Source organism: Pinus tabuliformis, chromosome 4_1 (genome assembly GCF_031772625.1).
Source record: "Pinus tabuliformis cultivar Carrire ecotype Pingquan chromosome 4_1, CPIR1, whole genome shotgun sequence".
Lineage (NCBI taxonomy): Eukaryota > Viridiplantae > Streptophyta > Pinopsida > Pinales > Pinaceae > Pinus > Pinus tabuliformis.
The window spans coordinates 945,928,929-945,953,677 of NC_142303.1; the positions used below are offsets into that span (position 1 = coordinate 945,928,929).

Consider the following 24,749-nt stretch of genomic DNA (forward strand, 5'->3'; position numbering starts at 1 on the left):
TTCATTCTGTGCATCCCAACGAAGAACCACATCACCCATGCTGAAGTTATCTTATTTAGTCTTGCAGTCATAAATCTTTTTGATCCTTTCCTGAAGTTTAGAAGTATTTTGAAATACTTCTTCCATAGTTTGCTGTAAATGGATCATTTGACTTATCCTCTATTGCACATCATTTAGTTCGCTGCCCACTTCCTACATAATCTTTGTGACCATGACAACAAGGGATGAAGGACAGACAGTATCAACCACGTACACCACCTAAAAAGGAGACATTCCTATGGATTTCTTATTACTGACTATGTCCGCCCATAAAGCATTAATGAGCTTTTTCTGCCAATTCTTCTTATTGACCTCCAAAAATTTCTTAATGATGTTGATCAGAGATTTATTAAAAGATTCAGCCAACCCATTCCCTTGCGGGTAATAAGCGGTTGAATGCCCCAATGTGATATGGTACTTATCCAAAAACTCCACCATCTTTTTGGACTTCAAAGCAACAACATTGCCGGTGATTATTTTTGTGGGCAACCAAATCTAGATAAGATATTAGTTTCAATAAACTGAATGACAACAGAATCAGTAGCTTGCCTGGTTGGGATTGCTTCAATCCATTTCGTAAAGTAATATGTGGTTGTCAGGATCCACTTGTGTTGTGCAGACGATGAAGGATGGATTTTCCTAACAAAATCAAAACCCCATTTCTAAAATGGAGCTGAGACTGAAACTGGTTGCAATGGCAATGGAAAAAGTTTTCTTTTCCCCTGAAAAATATGACACTCATGGCAGCTCATCACTGTTTTATACACATCAACAAAAAGAGTAGGCCAATAAAACCCAGCCCTCAAAATTTTGTTGGCTGTAGTTTTCCAAAAGAGGTGGCCACCACAATCTCCTTTGTGGAAATTTGTCATCACATCCTTTGCTTCATTTTCAACAAGACAATTCAGCAACACGCCACTCGGATCTTTCCAAAACAAAACACCATCAAGAATACAATACTTTGAAGCTTTCAACTTTAATGATCTACTTTTACCTTTGGGCACTTCCGACGGAGGATTTAAATGCTGCAATACATAAACTATGTCTGAGTACCATGGAGATGAAGTGAACATGTCTGATACATGTACCTGTGAATATTTTCTTTCTTCTTTAGAGAGGGCAGCAATCAGATTGATATCTAATGCATGGAAATTAGACTCGGCCATGAGCTTGGCCAAACCTTGTCCCTTGATGAGCTTTGTTGGCTTTATCTCCAAATCGTATTCTAACATCATTGCGATCCATTTTCCCCACCTACCCTCTAGATCTGTCTGCATAAGAACTTCTTTTACTACTATTGTTGGAAAATAAGCTAAAATGCGAGAATGCGGAATGTATACCCGGAAGTCTTTAAGCGCTTTCACCAAAGCCAAAGCCCACTTCTCAATAATGTTGTATTTTAGCATTGCATCCCTTATTGTTCGACTCAAAAAAGCTACGAGGGGTTCCATAAAAGTGTCACTGCCCCTGTTGGACCCCTCACGGTGATAGTTATACGAGGGATGGGGGAGGAATTCCCCTCGCTAGGAATTGGGGTCCAAAAGCAGCTAATCATGCAAAGAATATAACTTTTAGCCAACAATGTGTAGGTTTATTAATCATGCACTCACAATTTAGAAATAGAAATAAGAGAATCATAATCGTAATTATCTATTGGGTGAGTCAACCTAGATAGAAGCAGGGGGTTGATAATCCTCTTCAATGTTGTTAAATTCCAGGTTCACTCATTTCTTTATAGAAAAATGAAATTTTGTTTACTTGTTATTGCAGATTGTCGATGTAGAGAAGATTCTTCTCGTCGGCTTCATTATGTTCTACCTATATGTTTCCCATTATCATTTTTAACTACCAATATATTTCCACTATGTTCATATATTACGTCTTACTCCTATTTGGTACCCATTGCTCCATATCTTCTTCCACTTGTATGTTAGACAAAAAGTTTATTTCCACTCATGCTTCAAATTTAGCTGCTTCTAATTCCTCTTGCGCTGAGTGAAGTGTTAGCTCCTTGGACTTGCAGGTTGTTGCCTCTGTGCTAACCTGAGCTCGCACACAAGGATAGGGTTCTCTTATGTTGGATATTAGGGTATACATTACAGAGCCCCACCATGACATGGTAACTAAAATAATGAGAGAACCAGAGGGAGTTGTTGCACTTCTTTGCCAAGTTAGAGAGGGTTTCAGGTAAAGGAAAAGAGGATGATGAGAACTGAGTAGGAGAAAGGGTCTAGTGGGAAGAGAGTCGAGAGGAGCTGAAGCAAGCTTAGAAACTAAGGCTTGAAAAAATAACCAAAAAAAACATAAAAATATGAGGGAAAACCGAAAAAAAATTAAGTGACCCGAAAAAAATTAGCCTTATTGAACCATGCATAAGCCAATGAAAGAAGAATTCAACCTCTAAAAAGTCGGAAAACGTTAAGAGACAAAGATCAATAATACTCCAAACCCTAAAAGAATTAAACAAAGAATGAAAAGCATAATTTGATTTTCAAAACAAAAAAACAATTGCACCTAACATTGTTTAAACAATAAAAAATATGGTTATTTCCTTATAAAATTTCCACTAAAGAGAATAGAAATAATACCTCCATTAACAAATTCTCGTGTGGAGGGTTAGTGTGTCGGACAATGCGCTATAACAATTCATTGCAAATGTAATCATGGCTTGCCTCGATGATCCCTCCATATGGGAATTAAGAAAATTTATCTGTACATATAACGATTTTTCCAATATCTTCTAGTATTCAAGAATATTCCTAAAAATATTTAATATAATAAAATAATAATAAAAAGAACATTTAAAAAATGACAAAGCGGCGTGGAATGTCAAAGTACGATTTAGACGGGCATTTATGGGATCGAGAGAGGTACTAAAAGTCGCGATGGGAAATATGTCATATTTATAATGTGGGAGAATGAAAGTATTGGTGGGTTTGCTTCGATTTAAATGAATGATAAATAATAATGATAATGATACTTTTATTTGATTTATGAAATTAAATATATTTGTTTTAATATTAGTTATAATAATTAACATTCAATTTATTAAAAAGGTGATGTGGGTTTAAGGATGGTCATTTAGATGTTATTTTAATCGTGTTATTTAATTTACTCAATATTCTTGTTACATTTCCAAGTGAATAACTCTTTTGACTTTTTTATACAATGTTGTTTATTTTTATTATTTTTAAATTTAGGTTTGTTGGACTCCCTTGAAATTATATGTTCACATTCTAGATTAGATTTTGAGTTGAATGCGATAGAATTTGGAGATTCAATAACATGATGGAGTTATGGTTTTCATAATTTTTTGGAGTAAGGTATTGATTATGGACGTTGACATAATTATATATAAATTTTGAATTATCATTTTTTTATATATATAGATTTTTAAAAGGAATAATTTCATTTTATAGGGGGTTTTTGGTGAATTTGTAGAAATTTTTATTTGGTGTTTATTGATAGTTATAGTGAGTTTATTTGATGGAGTGCAGGTTCTCTTCACCTGACATTTTATAGGGGTATTTGGGGAAATTGTAGAAATTTCTTATTTGGTGCTTATTGGAAGTTATAGTGAATTTCTTTAGTGGAGTGTAGGTTCTCTACACCCTTCGGACTGGAACTACATGATAGTCTAGTAGATGTAGGTTAAGACTTCCAAATTATTTTTCTCAATGTTTTTCACAAAGAATTTAAGGTTTTTTCTTCTAGTCTTTTGTGTCCTTTGTGTACCTGTTTTATAGATTTTGGCTAAGTTTTTTTTTTTTTTTTTAGTTCATTTCAATTAGATATTCTATGGCTCTTGAGTCACTCACATTAGTGTGAGTTGTAGTGCTTAGGTGTTTGTCCTTCTAACACAGTCTTTTAATAATTTCTTGGTAACATTTAGAATTCTTGTTAATTGATTTGATTTTTGTTATGTTTTTCTGTTCATTTTTTTTGTAAGCTCAACATTGTTGAGACTACATCATGGTCAGGTCCAAGAATAATAGAGGAGGAAAACCTATGACTTAACATCTAGGAGTGCTTTAACAAAGAACCTGATCACCATCTATTCAAGACCCTATGGACTTCTTACTATTCATTTCATTTATGAATGCTCTTAGTGTTTTTCTTATATTGATTGATTTACTTGCTACTATCTTATCTTTTCAATATAGTGTCTTTTTCTGGCATGTGTGAAAAGTAATTTCATTTTTTCTTACTAAAATACATACAGTATGACTATTTCTTAAATATTATGATAATAATAATTGTATGGAAGAAAATTATTAATATCCACTTTTAATTACTACTCTCTTCTCTGTTTACTGTCTTTTTCACACATGTGTGAAAAGTAATTTCACTTTTCCTTCCTAAAATAAATATAATAAAACTAAATTATTAATATCCAATTTTAATTTATTAAATATTATGATTTTTTTAAATCAATTTAAAATATATATTAAATTATTATATTTATTTAAAAAATAAAAAAAATTAATGAAAATATTTTCTAAAACTCTACATCGATATATGATTAAAATATTATAATTATATATATATAGATAAAATAATTTATTTTAATCTAAAACATATATTAAATTATATTAAAAGTAAGAATATTTATATAATATAAATTAAAATTTTAATGAATATTTTAAATTGTATATTTTTATAATTAATTTAGATTTATCTTAATTTTTTATTTACTAAGCACTTAAAGGGATCAAATCTCTTTTCATTTTGAAAGATGTTTGCACTTCAATAGATTTCATCACTCTCGTATATTATTAGATAAGAATACGACATAAAAAAATTATTGGTTATCAAAACCTAGAGCCAAGAAACAATCAACTGTAAATTGATTATTTTATTTAAATTTTATTTTAATTATTACAATTTTTTTAGTTTAATTATTTTTTATTTAATTTGACCAAGTCAAAATGTTTACATAACATAACAAGATACGACAACATATCTTCCATACTATGTTGGAGAGCACCTCTAGACATGGTTTTCTGAGGATCTTAGAATCATAATATATGTTATATTTTATAAATTAATATTTTCTTTAAAAGAAGTAGAGTATACATATCTTGTAGACTTCAGTAATTAAAGGCAGTTTCTTTATCTCAAAAATAAAACACTGTTATATACCAATTTGATGTTTAGTTTGAAAATGACATTAAAATATATATACCTTCATGCTAACTCCCATCATTTTCTGACTCAAAAGGTTGGTGTTCTCAACACTTCGGCCATCATGCCCTGAGGGTCTCCCATAGAAGATCATTTGGAAGAGGAAACAACCCATCTCCTTAAAGTTTTTAAGAATAATGGTTATAGTTGGTCCCAACGTCTAGGAGCTTGCTTGAATGCAATCAAAGGTCCAAAATTAAGAAATGATCAAAGAGAATTGGTTACCAATGTTCACATTCCCTTCATCAAAGGTACCATAGACAAGATTGTTCAGATTTTAAGGAAGCACGAGATCTCTTCTACCTTTAGACCTCTAAACACCATCCTTAGCTCCGTTAGATTAGTTAAACACTTGTTGGATCCCAAAGACATGAAAGGTGTTTATTTAATCTCATGTTCATGTGGGACCCCTTACATTGGAGAAACGAGTTGCTCTATAAATCAAAGGATTCGTGGACCCTTGAATACCATTAGCTCCATCAGATTCGTTAAAGACCTGTTGGATCCCAAAGACATGAAAGGTGTTTATTTAATCCCATGTCCATGTGGGACCCCCTACATTGGAGAAATAGGTTGCTCTATAAATCAAAAGATTCATGATCATGTTGATATCAAAGGATTCGTGATCATGTTGTTGATATCAAACATTGTAGGACACACTCCTCAACTTTGGTGTAACATGTAGGGCACACTCGTCAACATAAGTGTAACATGCTGACAAAACTAAACACCATATTTATTTAGAAGATTCTAAGTCCTTGCAAGGATTAACCACTAGTATCCCTTCTTTTTGATTAATTCTTGTATTTTTTTTTTCCTACTTTCATTGTTCCCTCAATCTTTTGTTAAATTTTCTTATTCATAAATTAATTGATACTTATTATTTATTAATATTATTATCAATCTTTTTGTTTATTTATTAATTATTAAAAAATATTTTATCTTTCTATTTATTTATGCATATTTTAAGAAATTTTTAACAACCTCCTCTTCTCCTTTTTAATCAAAATTATAATAACTTATTATTGTAAATTTAGAAATTCGTATCTATAGTATTATTATCATGGTTGGAAAATTAATTAAAAGTAATTTATAATGGATATACGGTATTAATAAACAATAAAAAAAGGATAGATGATATTTAATGTTTACGGTAAATAAACCATAAAAAAAAATAGCTGATTTTTACTGTTTGCAATATTATTAATGTAGATATAATGTGGAGCATCAATTTGCGAGTACTCCCACCTGTGTTATATGTCGATCAGTCAAATCAATCTTCAAGAATGCTGGTGATTAATAAACGTGGAAAGTCCGAAAGAAATAACAAAAATATGAAGTCATCCTCGCTCAAAATTAGACGTGCTTATGAGTTTTCGCTGTTTTCCGTGTCCTTGTCCACCTGCTTTGGTAGATTCCACTGTAAGGAGAATTCTTATTATCCGCACATTCCCTTTCGCGTTCGTTTCCCCCCCCAACGTAACTCCCTAGTGCGTTCGGGCGATCGGAGGGGCAGCAAATTCAACGGTTGACTTTGCCGCCCCTTCAACTACCTCTACCTCTAAAAATGCCAAATGATGATTGCAGGGCAGACAAGAGAAGGACGAGGATTCGACTAATGGTGCTTATAAATATATTCTTCCCCATCGCCCATTTCAATGCATTTCGTCTTCAACTCATCCATCCTGATTCCTCAGTCTCGCAAGAAGAATATTGCGATTGCAATTAGTTCTCTTTACCTCATGGCCAAACCTAGCGAGGCTGTCCATGCAGCAGCAAGTGTGCGAGGGTTATTTCCCCTTCCCACAAAGTTGGGAGGATCAGTTCGTAATTCCCAAATTCCCTACAGCATCTTCATGAGAAGAGCTGCTGTTAAAGCTTGTGGCCATAGCGGCAACCAATTTGGCTCAGGTATTTTGATCGCATCGTTTGCAGCTTTCGAGTATTTCTTTTTTCCTAATATGGACCATTTATTTGTGTGTGTCAATATTGAGCAGAGCCATGTTAATTTTCTTTGTAGGGTTTTGTTTTAATTTTATGGAATGTCTCTAACTTTTTTTTAGAGATAAATATCTAAGCAAACGATATCTGTGTTAATTTTCTTTGTAGGGTTTTGTTTTAATTTTATGGGATGTCTCTAATTTTTTTTTAGAGATAAATATCTAAGCAAACGATATCTGTGTGTATGTGGGTACGAAATCCAAAATCTAAAGAAAACTGCCTGCCATTACAGGTGATCCAAGCAGAGTGGACATGGACATGATAGTGTTGAGAAAACGGATTCAGGAGTTGAGAATGCAAGAAACAAATTACTTGCCTCCACCGCAGTGGATGAAGTGGGAGAAGGAGTGGTCCGTTACTTATGCTTCAGACATTTGTCAATTCATGGGATGGTTACAGAAGATGTTGTATAACACCAGACCCGCCCTCGCCATCGCTGCTTTGGCTCTGATATCGGTGAGCGTCCCAACATTTGTGTTGTTGCTCCTTCAATTCTTCCTAGGTTCTCTTGATACGGAGTTTTTGAGCAAATCATTATGCAATGGAAATTAAATTCTCCACGGACAATATACGTACCGTATGACAAAACTTATAAAAAGTATCGTATATTTGCGAAGATATTTGCTAAGAGAAAGCCTTACGTTTAAGGGCAGCCCGCAGGTATAAATATTTTCGTAGTTTTCTAAGTAGTGAAAAGATGAACAATCTAAGCGAAGGTCTCTAAAGATGTGCCCTCGGGTATATTTTCATTTATGAAACTAAGATATTATTTTTGGGGGAATCGAAGCACTATTGGGAAGCCCTCCCTCTTTCACGAACCAAATCGGATGTGCGCTCACATATATTTTCAGTTATGAGAGATAGTAAAATACCCTTAGCTAATTTAGCCATTGCACATAGCTAATCACATATGGAAGAGATATTAGTGAAATTTATTACTAGGTTACTAAAATTAGAAGGTAAGGATGTCATTTTTTTTGTCATCAATAGACTAGCAAAAAATGCACATTTTTACCAAATTCTAAGTTACTAAATGTACAAGAAGCCAAGTAGCAGAAATACTCATGAAGGAAATTCATAGAATTTAGAGTTTCCTAAAGTAATAGTGAGTTGGAAAGATCCAAAATTCAGAGGAAATGTTTGGAAAAAGTTATGGAAAATGAGTAGAACAACACTAGATATGAGTTTAGCATATCATCCATAAATAAATGGTAAAACTAAAATACTTGACAAATGTTTAGAGGGTTATCTATGTGATTATTCTTTAAAAAATCATTATCAATGGATGAAGTGGCTTTGTCTAGTAGAAATGTGTTATAACACCGCCTATCATATATTTGCTAAAATTTCCCCATTTGAGGCTTTTTATGGATATTTGGCTCCTAGAATATCATAAGTTTTGTAAGGTAAGCCCAAAATACAAGCAACAAAGGCACATGTAGAGAATGTTAAAGAAACATTAACAATTATTAAGGAAAGCCTCGAAATGGCACAAAACATGATGAAGTAGCAAGTAGATCAATATTGAAGTGAAAGGCAATCTAAGGAGTGTGATTGGGATTTTTTGAAACTACAACCTTATAAGAAATATATACTCAAGTAAAAGAAGAATTGGAAATTGGATCAAAAAAAAAATTGGACCCTCTATTATTATTCACATGATTGAACAAGCGGTGTATGAGTTAGATTTATCTTTTTCTCATGTTCATAAGGTTTTTCATTTATCTTTCCTTAAAAGGATTTTGGGATAAACTATGATAGTGCAATTGGAACTTTCAAAATTATATGAAGAAGGGAAGTTGATTCTTGAACCTAAAAAAAATACAGATCAACATTATCTATCTTTTCAAAATAGAACCATTATGGAGTAACTAATTAAGTGGAAGAATATGCTTCAAGAAGAAGGTAAGTGAGCCCCGGATGTGGGTGTCATCAAGCTAGGACATGGGGAGCCACATGCCCTGCATGTGACGCCACGTGAGGATCAAGGCTCATTAAGGCACCTCGCCGCCGAGAAGCCAACCCAGGATACGCACTGCGCGGTCTTGAATGCGAGCGTAGGGAGTAATGGAGAACCTGCAGAAGGTATTCAATGCGGACAAAGCCCGAGGGAATGTCAGCTGGCATAAGAGGGAAGGAATGTCGATTTTCTGGGCTCAGAACACCGAACCAGCGACGTGGAGTTAGGAAGGAAAGTGTGGCGATTTTGATGCTAAGGAGGAAGGCATTTACTCAGGCAAGGATTGCGTCTGGATTGTTTATCCTGGGCTTAGTTATTGTGCAGTTGAGTTTGGCCTCAAACCAATTTGGGGCCAGCGCTCAACAAGGAGAGACCGCAGCAAAACGAATTGGGGAGCAGCCGACGCCATGGTGCGACTGCGGGAAAGGCAGCCGTGTAGGAGAGGTACTGGGCGTGGAGAGCCCTCGCGTCCCCCTGCAGCAGATGTCCACCATCATTGTTGTTGCTGCTATTGCTACCGAAGAGCGGGAGCTACACCAATTCCAGCCAGTCAGTTCTTGGAGGCCGGTGGCTCCATTGACGGAGGGCCCATGCTTCCAGCATTTGGTTCTGTCATTTTCACCTTGGGCAGTTCGAGGGAGAATGCCGGCATCAACGCTCATATCTCAGTCCTGTTCACAAAGATACCGGAGGAGACCGAAGAAGGCACCCATTCTGTCTCAGCTGAGGCACCTCCAGAGAGCAAGAGGGAGAAAAGCCCAATGGTGCCGCCCTCAACTGCAGAGGGCAACTCAGAGACAGAGCTGCAGCAAGCCCCTACTCAATTGCAAGAGCAGGAGCTGCCGTCCACCGCGCAGGATCCCATGGCAGGCATCCCTGAGGGGCAAGGCTAGTGCAGAATCATTGAAGAAAAGCCTGAAGATTAAGTCTCGGAAGCGTTATCTGGCAAACACTACTCTGCCTCAGGTCTGGTATGGGTTCGGGGTGGTGGTTGGTTTTGGGAGTTTGCTAATTATCTGTGTTTGTATATTTTCAGATAGTGTTCATGTTCAAGTCGTCTGTAGTCTGGGTAGTAATTCTGGCAAAGTCGGTTATATGTCTTTTTGTTGGATGCCCCTGTGCGGGTTGTTTGGTTTTTATCTGGGAACAACTCTTTGTTATATGTTTTGGTACAGTTTGGAGGTGCTGCCCCTGCGAGGGCAAATTTTGAGTCATGTAAAGCAACCCAGGAAGCCACCGTCGGCTCTGGGCAGCATGTTTTTCTGAATGTAATGCTCACCTGTACATAATAAAATAGTTAGTTAGTTTTGCAGAGAAAAAAAAGAAGAAGAAGGTAAGTGAGAAAATGAGCCATTCATGAACAAACACCCTTAATTACAAGATTTGAGGGAAAATATTTTTTAAAAGGGGGGCCTATGTTAAGGCCCTAATAAGTAGTCATTCTTGCTTTATTATTTATGGTTATGTTAGCCTAGTCATAGGTTACACCATGTCTCTTTATATTTTATTTATTGTAAAGGAGATTCATTTGAATAGGTATCATATATTTTCTTAGAAATGGATTCATTGTAAAAGAAGGTTCCCCCACAAGGTGGACTATTAGTCATATGTTACACCATGTCACTTTATATTTTATTTATTGTAAAGGAGATTCATTTGAATATGCAACATACATTTTTTTTAGCAACAGATTCATTGTAAAAGAAGGTTTCCCCCATAAGGTGGACTATTAGTCATTTATTTATATAATTTTTGAGGCATTGATTAATAACAAACAAAATTTAGTTTATCATACATATTATCACACAAAAAGTTATCACCTAGCTAAAATTACTAGGTTGAATGAAATATACCATTTTAGTATGACTTTTACATATTAAAATCCACTTTCACCGAAGGAAATAGCCTAAGGAGTCACTCTTCCTAAGTTTTTCCAATTTTTTTACCTGTTTACATGAGAATAACTAATAAATTCACTAATTTTATGTTAGTATCATAATTTTACCCATTTGCGTGAAGATAATATTTTTTTTTTGGTTAAGCTTGGCAAGACCTTTTCATTTTCTATTCAATCATAGACAAATTTACACCACATAGATTGGCTAGGTGGCCTCAACTTGCCCAAGTGGGAAACCAAGTTTGTTGGCCACCTATCCACATTGTAAGCCATCCAAAAACAATATAGTTTTAATCTCTCTAACCAAGCTATATATGTCTCTGTTTCATGTCCATACTCTATATTTCTATCTATACATATACTTGCATGACGAAAATTAAAAGCTAACCGCATATAAAACAAAAGTAAACATAGGAAAATGACTAGCCCTTCTACTCCTCTGAGGCCGATTCCACAGGTGCCGGGTCCTTGATTGTTGATCCAGGCATCTCAGACAGTTCTAGGATGCATGGAATGTGTCTTTCAATTCTGTCCAGCCTAATGTCTTTCTTATGGAGTTGGAATTGTATTTTTTGCAGGTCTTGTTTGTAGCTCGACATACCTTGGAGTGAAACCGTCACACCTATCGAGATATGTTCCATAGCTTTGCCCAACAGGATTTTCATCAACCAATAAAGGTATAAGGTCTGTTTGAAATGCATAATTCTTCCTCTGGTGTTTCTAGGATCCAGGACTATGGTCCTCCAATTTTCCATATCCTCCTCAGTCTCACTGCCCTGTTTAATTTCCTCTTCCCATTCTTCTAACAGCTTTTGGATTCCTTCATTAGTACCCTCATGGTAAGCCTCAACAACTTCGTTGATAAGGTTTTCTACTGATTTTCTCCCCCTGCGGGACTCTGACGTGCTCGACTCCTTATCCTTCATGGGGACCTGGCCCCACCTTCCTCGTCCGCGACCTCTCGCAGGCCGAGCCATATCAGAAATTCCTGAGACCTGTTCACAATGACAATTTGTTAATCGAAAATAATTTAATATAATATGGTTTTGGTTCCTTCCCTGAATTGCATTATAGTGAGGTCAACCTCACCGCGCTCCTCACGTATCCTTCTACTATCGGAGCCAGATCCAGAATGGGCTGAGAACCAGTCACTAGACGAGGCCGGTGTTGGGATGGGGTCCACTGGGGTCAATTTTGGGGCAAAAGCCCAAGTTTTGTTATATTAAGATGTAAATTCTCTGCAAGTTGTGGTTGCAGAGTGCTTAGATAGTTAAAGTTTCATAAAGGGTTTTACCCTTCTTTTATGTAAGTCGAGTTGGATTTTGAAGGTCTACCCATGGTCCACAGACCATGGGATTGTATAAATAGGTGTGTCTTAGATAGTCTAAGGCATGGTCATAGAGAAGTAATGTTTTGTTCTATGGGAGAAGTCTAAAGACTTAGTGAAGAAGAGTAGGAAGAAAGGCTCTGCAGCTATGTGCGCAGAGGCCTAGAGTAGAGTTTGCAGGTGAGTGCACGAACCCTCACAACTGAGTGCGCAGGGAAGTCTTGAGTCTGTAAGCAGAACTGAGTATTAATAAAGAAGATTATTGTAGAAATACTTGTGTTTATCTCTTTACTTCTGTTTATATGAATGTGCCTTATGTTATAATGGGTTTATGAAAGAATGATGTATTAATGCGCGACTTTAGATGACTTATACTGTTGTATGAATGCAATTACCGTTAACTGTTTACGCGAATATTATCTTGATATATGTTGAAGTTATCGAACACTTAAGCTAACCTGAATAGTTATTGGGTAGTACATAATATTTGATGCGCGTAAGTGGTGAATTCACCTATTCAGGCTCCGCGAAAGGCAGTCATAAATCTTCACATAGGTATAGAAGTTGATCAAGGATAGTTATATCGATAAGCCCTAAAGGCTTATCGATCTGCACGAAGGAAGATTTAGGGCATAAAACGACATCACACTCATCTCTATGTGCGGAAACTTGGTTCCAGCATCCCCCTATACTGCTTTGGGTGAGACTTCATTCCACGCTCTGCGTATTGATGCCGAAAGAGCCAATAGTGTAGGGATTTGTTAGGCACAACTAACTTTGAACCTGGGTCATGACCCTCTAAGCCAAAAAATGGTTCCATTGTCAGGATCAGGATCTGCACAAAGAGAGGTGTGATGTCGCATCACTGGAATCTGACCAAGAAAGAAATTGAGGAGTGGTTGGATAGAAAGATCCACAAATTTGCGGCTCAAGGAAATAGAAATTCGTGCCTGACGAAGGAACAGTGGTTGGTCAGATACTTATACAAAAAGATACACGAGATCTTCTTCTGTACCTTCTTGATCAAACTATATGAGTGGATCACTAAATTGGCAGCTGACCAAGGAAGGTGGAAGCTTGACGGTCTAATAGTGTGGACCCTGGAGCTAGAACAGAGGTTAAAAGCCTCTGAAGATAAGCTCACACGCACTATCGATCACTGGCTTGATCGAGTCATAGGAGGATTCGTGACAGAATTCGCGGTCGATACCTCAGTCAGCTATAGTGAAGTAGAGTGATGCGTTTTCAGGGGACCGTGAGGTAAGTATTTGAGATCTTTGAATACTTGGATTAAGATGCTCTTGTGTGAAAAGTGTGTTATGCCATTACCTTGATGTTTGGAGCTACGTGAAGTGGAAAGTTCTTCAGGGATAGAGGGAGAACAAGCCCTGAATATATCCCGTTGATTGAGCCTCCTCTGAGTGATGACGAGGGAGCAGCACAGGCTTCACCACAGAGCATTGTCTAGTTAATAAGGCAAGGGTTTCCACGAATACCTCATCAATCCACACCACCTCCACCTTCACCTCCATAGCATACACCTTCGCCCACACCAACACCACCCTCGCCACCGCTCAATATGTCAAATACAATGAAATTTCCTGTTTTCAAGGGCTTGGGAAATGAGGACCTGGACCAGTTTTGGTTCATTGTGAAGGCCATGTGGATAGCACAAAATATTATAGATGATCATATGAAGAAAGTGCAGTTGGTTATTGTTCTACAGGATCGCACGTTGACGTGGTATATTAAGTACTACATTGATAATCCGATGGCGTCATTAGCGGACACTTAGACTGCTTTGAACAAGGAATTCGATAGGCCTAAGTCTGAAACACAATCGGTAGTGGGGTTCAAGGAAATCGCGATGAGGATCAATGAAACACCCTGGGAGCTGGATCAGAGACTGAAGTTTGGAATCTGTGAAGCCAATATGAATCTCACAGACAGTCAGCACCATGACTGGTTTATAGTCGTGCTCTTGCCTCACTTAAGGATTGCTCTGTCACAACAAAATATAGGAACGCAGGTGGAAGCGCTAGAGATCACAATGAGATTACATGAGACACCTATCTAGGATGCGATGTTGGGAGTTCAACAAATTCATGCGGAGTTGGAGAACCTCTGCTTAGAGTTTCAGAGCTTGAAGAAGGAAAAATCAGCTCGGCCGAAAGTGTGCGAAGAAGTTTGGTACCTGAAGTGTAAGAACCAAGGGCATGATAAGGATCATTGGCCTATTTTCATGAATTATATGGCAGGAGGAGGGCCCATGCCTCTTAGGCAGGAAGCCCATCAAGACAAAGTACAGGGCCTGCACTATCTGTCAAGTAGCAGGAAAACATGTAACAAACAATTGCTACTTACTGCAAAAATTTGTACAGACGCCGCAACAGTTATTATGCAACTTCTGTAAATCGATAGGCTGTTATGACCATAACTATCATAGCTATAAATTAATGATGGAAAGAACACCCGCGTATTAGATGCAAATAGAAACTCGGCCTCTGGATCAAGGCGCCGGGGGAGCGTGCGGTGGATATCAGGGATGCGGATGAGGCTGAGGAGGAGGAGGACTTGGTAGAGGTCCAGGGCAAGTTATTTGCTGTAATTTCAAAGTTCTAGGACACTATGCGCGGGAGTATACGAGCCAGACATGCCTGTCATGCCAGTATTGTACTCCATTTGAACACGCGATAGAAGCATGCCCTATATTGATAGCTAAAATGCAAGAGAAGAAGGTGCAACCTCAACAGCCTACCCAGAACTTGGAGATGATGATGGTAGAGCCTCGCAAAGAGGATCCCAATGTCAATATCGTGCTGCGAAGTGGTGTGGCAAATGGTGTCAATAAGGGAAAACAACCTGAAGAAGGTGGATGGGTCTGTAAGGCTCCAGAAAAAGAAGTTGGGTTTGATTTGGAGCGCAAAAAGGAAACATTTATGGAAGCAAAGAAAAACTTTGTTGAAGCCTCTACCTCAGGAAGTCAGGATAGGCTATCTGAAGAAGTTGACCCCTCCATGCTTACTACTTTCTTGAAGAATTTCATGAAACTTCTGCGTGGCAGCAGGGCTGTGAAAGGAGTACATGAGTTGATAAACAAATGTGCTGGTAGGGATAATGCATCTGATGGGCACAACACGGTCAGAAATATCGGAAGACATAAGATAAGAACAAGACGCGAAATTAGGATCACCGTGCAAATAGGAGAATAAGAGATGCATCAAGTTATTTTGGATCTAGGGTCGGATGCGAACGTTTTTCTAAACAGACTTGGGAAAATATTGGGAGGTATGCGCTGCAGTGGTATCCGATTCAATTAAGAATGGAAAATCAACAGAATATTATCCCTATAGGGAGATTGCATGGAGTAACTGTAGATATATAAGGTGCGAGCACGTTTGCTGACTTTAACGTGATAGAGATTGTTGATGAAAACAATCCATATCCCGTGCTCCTAGGAATTGATTGGGCTATCGACATGAATGGGGTCATCAATTTGAAGAAGCAAACAATGTCGTTTGAAAGGAAAACACTCCGCGTGGTAGTATTTGTTGAACCTCAGAATTACCCTCTACTTAACAACTTTTCTCACTTCTTTCCCTTACTTTTCCATAAGAATACAGATCCCCATCACTGATAAATGATAGATTTTGTCTTAGGGAGGACATTAAATGATTGATATGTTATACTTTTTTGTTTTTGCTATTTGAATAAGTTTTTGCAAATTAGCTACGGAATGCAGCCTATTCTATAGCTAGCTGTGTGTTTCATAGCTACTTCCATGGTTTGGTAGGTTACAGGTGTCAAACGAAGAAACTGGTCACATGGGCATCTTTGGAATCGTCTCAACATGGATCCTATCCTAGTCACCCAGCCCAGATCGATAAAAAAGCCAGCTCAAGACCACAGTCAAAGGTGGAGTCAAACATAAGAAACCTAGAAGAAATAGGACTCTTTGTCTACCCTTTCGTGGTTAATTAATAAATCCAACAGTTATGTTGAAGCATTAACTTGGATCAGCCACCCATGTTAATGGTTCTGTGCAACCATCTTGCTCGAATTCAAGTCACCTGTAGCTGATCAAACATTTACCCAGTCCGGTTGTCATACGTGTAGACCACATGTAGCTAATTTTCCTCAAAAGACAGTTATGAATATTTTCTTTTAAATACCAGTTGTACAAAACCGGAAGGGGTTCGAAGTTTTTGACGTATTAAGCTCAGACTTGCAGCGTTTTAATTTTGGACTTTTTGTTCCTATCTAGAATATAAAGCCGTGTGTTGACCGATGATCATTTGAAGGAGATTTTTGAATTAAATTAGCAGCTAACCCAATTAGTTGCAGAGGGCCCCTACACTGAAGGAGGTTTTCTTTCCAATTGCTTTTTCGTTCAGTTTTAATTTCATCGTTTGCTTTTAGCAGTGTTTGTGACTTAGGTTGATTTCTTTTAGTTTGATTTCTTTTAGTTCTGATCAGTAGCATAATGTTAGAATTCAATTGTGCAGTCTTGTTTCTCCAATACATTTCATAAAGGAAACGACCTTGTTTCTAAACAGAGTAATATTGAAAGTAATGAGGATGCATTGTTGATCAGTTTACTCACTATTTTTGTTATTTATTTCCTAGTTCAGGTTGTCAATGCACTGTATTAATGAATGTTTTTGATCACCATTTCAAGCTGATATCCATCCTAAACTAAATGGTTAAACATTCACTTTACATAAGGGTTGAAACCAATCAATTACCTTCTACATGTTTTTATTTAGTTTTTTCTAGATCATGAAGTACAGAAGTTGCTTGTATTCCATATCAAGAAGGTTATCTTTCAAAATTGAAGGTTAGAGTAACTAGAAGTACTTCAGTTAATTTCATTCCCTGTATTTATTTCAACATGACTTACAACTTTACCTTTTGATTTTAAGAATTAGATTCATGACTTAGGATTAATGACAAGATAGGACAGATGCTCTGTTTTTCCTTCTTTTAACTTAAAGTTTGACTAGTTTTAAGCTCTTGGTTCACCTTTAGGAAGTTTAGATTCAGTTTCTCATAGTTTAGATTGTACATCATTAGGAATCAAAGAACATAAACCCCAAAAAACAATATAAAATACAAAACAATGAAGTAAGAAGGGTTAACTAAGCACATAAAGTGCACTACACTTCATCAGCTTACGAACCTCGGTTGATAATTTATGCAAGCAATTTAGGACACTAAATTGACTAAACATTTTGGCGTTATTGCCGGGGAAGTGTAGTTAGGTAACCTTATCTCTTACATTAAAAAAAAATGATACACATAGAGAAGAGACTCTAGGGGTAGAATTATGGCTAGAGGCAGTGGTTCAATTCCTACAACACCACCTACTCCACCAAGAACAAGAAGAGATACACCTCCATATCAAGCTCATACTCACAACCATAGAACTCCTGAAATTCTAAGATCAGAGATCTCATCAAAAAATCTCCTACTTCATCTACCGAGGCAGTCCTACAGGAGAAAAATCTTGGGTCTCCAACAGTAGGAGTAGCATTTTTCACCTCCACAGTGGAGCACATTTTAGTTGAAGAATTAGGAATACCTGGTGAGGAAGAAGAAGTAGAACCTCTCTCCCATATTCCATTAATAGAAGAACCATAGGAAGAGAAAGTAACCTTGTAGGTTGAACCTTATACTGACTCCAAAGAAAGTATAATGGCAGAAGAAGAAGAGGATGGAGAATTCACACTGTTTGGAGGAGGGGGTAGAGGAAGAGGTAGAGGAAATAATGGAGGAAGTAGAGGAAATAATGGAGGAGGCAGAGGAAATAGGGAAATAGATAATTCTTTTGGATTCCCTATAGTGGATAAAGAAACAAATGCCACAATGAAAAATATCTCACCTTTTGCCCTCCCAAATTTCCATGGGTTAAAAAGTGAGGATCCAGAAACATTTTTATTTGAGTTTGAAGTCTTGTGCAGAACCTATGATTACTTAGAAGACTCTCAAAAACTTAATTTGTTTCCTTGAACATTGAAAGGAGTTGCCTTGAAGTGGTTCATGGGGTTAGTCACTCAGTCCATTAGAACATGGAATGACATGAAGAAAGCGTTTTTGGATAGGTATTTGGATTATTGCATGCCTAACAATCACAAGGATGAAGTGTTCAAAATGATACAAAGATAGGATGAAAAATTGGAGGATTTAATTGAAAGATTCAACTATAACTTGAAAAGATAAATTATGGACAATTTAGATGAAGATACCTTAAAATCTCTTTTATTAAAAGCCATTATAGATGAGTGGATAGATATCCTTAACATGATGGGGAAGGGAGATATATCTCAACTCCCATTAAGTGACATAGGAGAATTATGTGTTCATCTCTCAAGAGGGAAATCCAAAACTGGGAAAAGTCCAAGAGATCCTTCTCTTGTTAGAGTGAATAATTATGCAACTGGATCAGTGAGTAGGGTAGAAATTGGGAATATGCTTGATGAATTCAAAACAGATATTCTAGGGAGCCTTAGTGAGAAAATAGACACCCTTAAGTTGCAAAACAAGCAGAAAACCGAGGTTGATGCTTTAGCTATTTTCTGTCCCAAATGTAGAAAAAAACACGCTTTAAGAGAATGTCCTCTAGATGAAAAAATTATAGAGACTTGTACGATTTGCTCAGAAAACCATGAGACCAAGAGTTGTCCTTCAATTCCAAGTCTTAAGGTTGTTTTTCAAGAAGAAACAGTTCCAAATTCAGTAGAACCTCTTTGCTTTATCTCTAGAAGACCCTGGTAGGGGCCACAAAATCAGGGATTTAACAATCAAATGTATCTTCAGCCCCCACCAAATTGGAATTCTTGGTAGCAACCTTGGCCTCGACCTCAATCTCAATCTCAACCTTGGGCTCAAGGAGTGCAAAATCCTTATGGGAGATTTTCTCAGTATTATCAATATCCTCCATCATATCAAAATTATCGTTCCCTGCACATTCCACAACAAAATCAGCAGCTACAACTTCAAAATCAGAACCCTCAACTTTCACTACCATTTCAACAACAAAACCAAAATCCTCAACTCTTACTACCATTTCAGCAGAGACCAAATCAGCTACCTGCCCAACCATTACCAAACCCAAACAATAAAAATCCTCAGAATACTTACATGGTGGACGGACAGCAATTTCCAACTTATATGATCACTCCTCTAGATCTCAATGATGTTCAACTAAGATCTGGTAGGATATTATAAAAGGAAAGGCCTTCTGTAGTTATTCAAGAATAAGACAATTCTGGGGAATATTCTCTAGAGCCCAATAAAAGTTTTGAAGGAACATCTCTCCAAAACCAAAATATTGAAAATGAAGAACAGAAGGAACCAGTGAATTCAACTCCCATCATTGAGCAACTAGTATCTACTTCTGCACTTCTTTTTCTTGAAAGGTTACAAGTTGATAGAGGAGTAAAAAGGCAGATTATGTTGCCTAATTATGATTTTTTAGATGAATTGAAAAATGTCTATATCAAAATCCCTTTGTTACAAGCCATTAAGGAGATTCCAATCCTAGCTAAAATAATAAAGGAGTTGAGCATAAAGAAACCAAGAAGAAAAGTAAAAGAAACAAAAAGAATTCACCTGGTAGGAAAAATAACAGATATAATGATGGGAAAAATTGCCATACAAAAATATGTAGATCCAGGAAGTCCAATTGTAAAACACATATCAATGGAGTTGAAATTCCAAATACATTGATTGATTTCGGAGCAGTAATAAACATTATGAGCAAACAAACCATGGAATAACTCAAGCTTCCTAGTCTTCTTTACACGCTTACATTACTGCAATTAGCAGACAGATCTGTAATCAAACCAGATGGAGCGTTAGAAGATATTCTAGTATCCTTAGATTCTTGGGAATATCCTGTTCATTTTGTGATCTTAACCCCCAAGAACAATCTAGGAGGACATCCACTCATAATAGGAATACCTTGGTTGGCCACAGCTGATGCTTTCATTAGTTGTAGATCTGGTGACATGTATATTTCTGATGGGAATTCAAAAAAGAAATTCACTCTATATCCTCCAGCAAGAATAGTCACAGAAATAGATGAAAAAGAATGGATTGATGATGAAAATGACATTCAACCTCTCTTTACTATTTCAGACATTAGTGAAGATAGTCAAATCTTAAATACAATGAGAAATTTCGAATCATCTCCAGAATATGAACATGATCAATTTCAAGAAAAATCCAATATTGAATATTTGTCATCTAGGCAGATGTCTCTTTATTCTATGGAAGAATTTGGTAGCTCTACAATTGAAATCCTTCAAGGGAGAACATTGAACATAAACAATAACTTGGAGAAATTACAACAGGAAAAGATAATCAAGACATTACAACAACATTTTGTTGCATATGCATGGGAATATACTAACATGAAAGGAATTAGTCCTAAGACTTGTATACATCACATCTACATTGAGGAAAATTGTAGACCTATCAGACAACCTCAAAGAATGATGAATCCAAATCTTAGGGAAATTGTGAAAGAAGAGCTGCAAAAATTGCTGAATGTAAACTTCATTTACCCAATTTCAGATAGCCAATGGATTCCACTTTACTGAGTGTGCCTAAAAAGAATTGTAAATGGAGGGTGTGCATTGATTAACGAGAATTGAATAAAGCTACCCTTAAAGATCATTTTCCTTTGCCCTTTATAGATCAAGTGTTAGATACATTAGCAGGTAAGAAGTATTTCTCATTCTTGGATCGTTTTAGTGGTGATAATCAGATTCAGGTGGCACCTGAAGATCAAGATAAAACCACATTTACTTGTCCATGGGGAACCTATGCCTACCGAGTACTTCTTTTTGGGTTATGTAATGTACCTACAACATTCCAAAGAGCAGTACTAGGAATTCTTTCTGAGCTAATACATGATTGTGTAGAGGTATATATGGATGACTTTATAGTCTATGGGAATACATTTGAAGAAGCTTTGGAAAATTTGGAAAAATTTCTTAAAAAATGTAAGGAAGCAAACCTTTCACTAAGCCATGAAAAATGTTTTGTGATGTTTACATAAGGGATTTTTTTAGGGCATCGCATTTTAGGAGATGGGATTAAAGTTGATAAATATAAAGTTGAAGGCATCCCTAAATTATCAATTCCAAATTGCCAAAAGGATGTTAGAAGTTTTCTAGGATTTACAGGATACTATAGACGATTTATAGAAAATTTCACTAAAATAGCATCCCCACTCTTCAAATTACTCACCAAGGATTGTGAATTGAATTGGAATCTTGACTGTCAGTTAGCATTTGAGACTTTAAAAAGAAAAATTTCTGAAGCACCCATCTTGAGAGGTCCAAATTGGAAAATACCTTATCACATTTCAACAGATGCTTTAGATATAGCTGTGGGAGTTGTATTAGGACAAAAAGGTTTGATTCCCTACGTCATCTACTATACAAGTAAGAATTTGACTTCCACTGAGTTGAATTACACTGTAACTAAAAAGGAATTTTTAGCTGTTGTTCATGCAATCAAAACTTTCAGACATTATATGATAGGCTATGAAACCTTTGTTCATACAAATTACTCTGCAATTAGATACTTAATGAATAAACCTATTACTAATGGTAGAGTGACAAGATGGCTTTTACTCTTGCAAGAATTCAATATTACTGTACTAGATAGACCTAGAAAACAAAACACAGTTGCTAATTTCTTGTCCAGAATTCAAAATATCAAAGATGACACTCCGGTTGAAGATAAGTTTCCAGATGAATATCTTTTTGCAGTGACTACTCAAACTCCTTGATTTGCAGATATTGCCAATTACTTAGTCACAGGGAAATTGCCCTCACATTTGTTTCCTAGAGAGAAAAGAAAAATCATTTAGATAAGTGCAAGATACTCATGGATCACTAATGAATTGTATAAAATAGGCCCAGATCTTATGATCAGAAGATGTGTTAGGGAAGATGAAATTCCTTAGATTCTTAAGGCATGTCATGATGAGCCGTGTGGTGGACACTTTGCTGACAAGAGGACAGCCTATAAAATCCTTTCTTTAGGATATTATTGGCCATCCATCTTCAAAGATTCCAAAGAATATGGTAGGAGGTGTGATAACTGCCAGAGGGTAGGGAAACCTGCTTCTTCAAATGAAATGCCACTACAAATTCAGGTACTCATTGAACCTTTTGAAAAATGGGCCTTGGATTTTGTTGGATCAATTAATCCTCCATCTAAGCAAAAGAAGTATATATTGGTATGCACTGATTATGTCACTAAATGGGTAGAGGCCAAAGAATTACCTTTTGTTAATGAAAAATCTGTAGTTAATTTTCTTTTTGAGGACATCTTCACTCGTTTTGGTGTTCCAAGAGAAATTGTGATAGATCAGGGATCTCAATTTACATCTAAAATGGTGAAGGGTCTTGTGGAAGATTACAAGATCAAACATAGGAAATCTACTCCCTATCATCCACAAGCAAATGGTTAAGTTGAATCTACAAATAAGGTGATTGAAGGAATTCTCACTAAGACTGTGCATCTACATAGAAGAGATTGGGCAGAAAGGCTTCCTGAAGCCTTATGGGCCTATAGAACTACATGGAAGAACACAACGGGACATACACCCTATGAACTTGTTTATCGGAAACAAGTCCTGTTCCCTATAGAGTTTCAAATCAAAACCTTCAAGATGGAAATCCAATTGAGACTAGCTTTATTAGAGGCACAGAAACATAGATTGGAGCAACTCAATGAACTTGATGAAATCAGGCAAGATGCAGTTCAAAGAACTAGTATAGTCCAACAATGGAGGGCTAACTGGCATGATAAATATATTAAGGAGAAGAAGTTTCAAGTAGGAGATTGGGCACTGTTGTTCGATTCAAAGTTCAAAGATTTTCAAGGGAAGTTTCAAACTCACTGGCTTGGGCCATATGAGATTGAAGAAGTCTTTAATAATGGAGCATTAAAGATAAGGAAAATAGATGGAAGCAAAATACCTCTTCTTGTGAATGTTCATCGGTTGAAGATATATCAGAAACCAATTTCAAGGGAGGAGTTCATTAAGATTTTCTAGTATAACTCTGAAATGAAGCTAATGAAGAAGAATTCTTCTTCTCCACTAACTTAGTATTTATTTTTCCTAAAAAATAAAAAATAAAAAATAAAAAAGTAAAAAATAAAAAAAAATGTATGAGATTAAAAACCAATCATTGATTGGCATACTTATACAGAAAATACAGGGTGAAAATCAAATATTTTTGACATCCTATATTTTCCATTTCCTTTCTATAATAAGTAGTGATAAAAAGATACATTCATTTGCAGTTTAGAGTCTACAAATTCATAATCTCATTCCATCTCATCTTGTTTTCATTTACAGTTTCACTTCATCTCACTGTCATATTTCATTTACATTTTATCTTCTTACAGTTTTACTCCATTTCACCCTATTTCTCATTTTATCTTACACCTCATTCCATCTCACTGTCATAACTCATTTCCATTTTATTTTTACACTCATATTCCATAGCCATATTTCACTTTTCCTTCTTTTCACATTCTACAGCTGATTCCATTCCGCAATGAATCTAATTCTGCAGCTACAACTTACTTATCAGCTCTGGCACAATTGTATAGCTCACAAATAAATCATGAATACAAGGAAATTGAACAATCAAATTTTGGAGATCAACCATGCTCAAAGTACCTACGGATCAACACCAAAATAATTATCAAGAAAAAGGTTAATTTCTAAAGGTAAAATGCAAAATTTATTTCAAACAGCAAGTTACAAATATAAGTTATGTATAATATGAATGATTGTATGTCTCCTTAACAAGTCATCATTTTATTTGACTGCCACTTCATGATACCACATCTCCACCACAACTTCCACATTCGGTACCAAATGGTCTATAATAATTTCATCATACCACACCTCCTCTACATTCTCCATACTCTGTACTTAAACGTCCCTACTAACTCCATCTATTAATGGTCAAAACTACGATGTGATCAATGTATTCATGTATCTCCAAACCCTCACCGTCTACTTATTCCACGCAAACCCATAGTTCTTTTTCACCATACCCATAGTCAGTCCATTTCATAGACCAGGAGAGTAATTCTGAAGGTTATAAAATTCTATGAAACAGAAGCCATGGGACTCATTGTCAGGACAGAGCCCATAGGGGCAAAATATATGGAAGGATACCCACAACTCAAGGAGATGTTGCAGAAGGTTGGATGGCTCAATTTCATTGAAAAATTTGATGGCTATCACAAAGAGATCACAAAATATTTTGCTAGATCATTCGATGGTACGGAACTAGAAGTTG

The 24,749-nt window shown here is 36.4% G+C and overlaps 1 protein-coding gene across 3 annotated transcripts in view; it reads left to right on the forward strand.

Annotated features, from left to right (window-relative positions):
* The first annotated feature begins 6,822 nt into the window (after positions 1-6,822).
* The window catches only part of LOC149179257 (uncharacterized), a 76,645-nt gene continuing 58,718 nt past the window's right edge, over positions 6,823-24,749 (forward strand). The window contains exons 1-2 of one of the 3 annotated variants that reach the window (XM_089420573.1): positions 6,823-7,134; positions 7,457-7,680. In XM_089420573.1, coding sequence (XP_089276699.1) covers positions 6,882-7,134; positions 7,457-7,680 — 477 coding nt within the window. In that variant the 5' untranslated portion in view covers positions 6,823-6,881. Of the gene's footprint in view, positions 7,135-7,456; positions 7,943-24,749 lie in introns of those variants that run through there. The other 2 variants (XM_089420574.1, XM_089420572.1) reach the window with 2 other exon arrangements.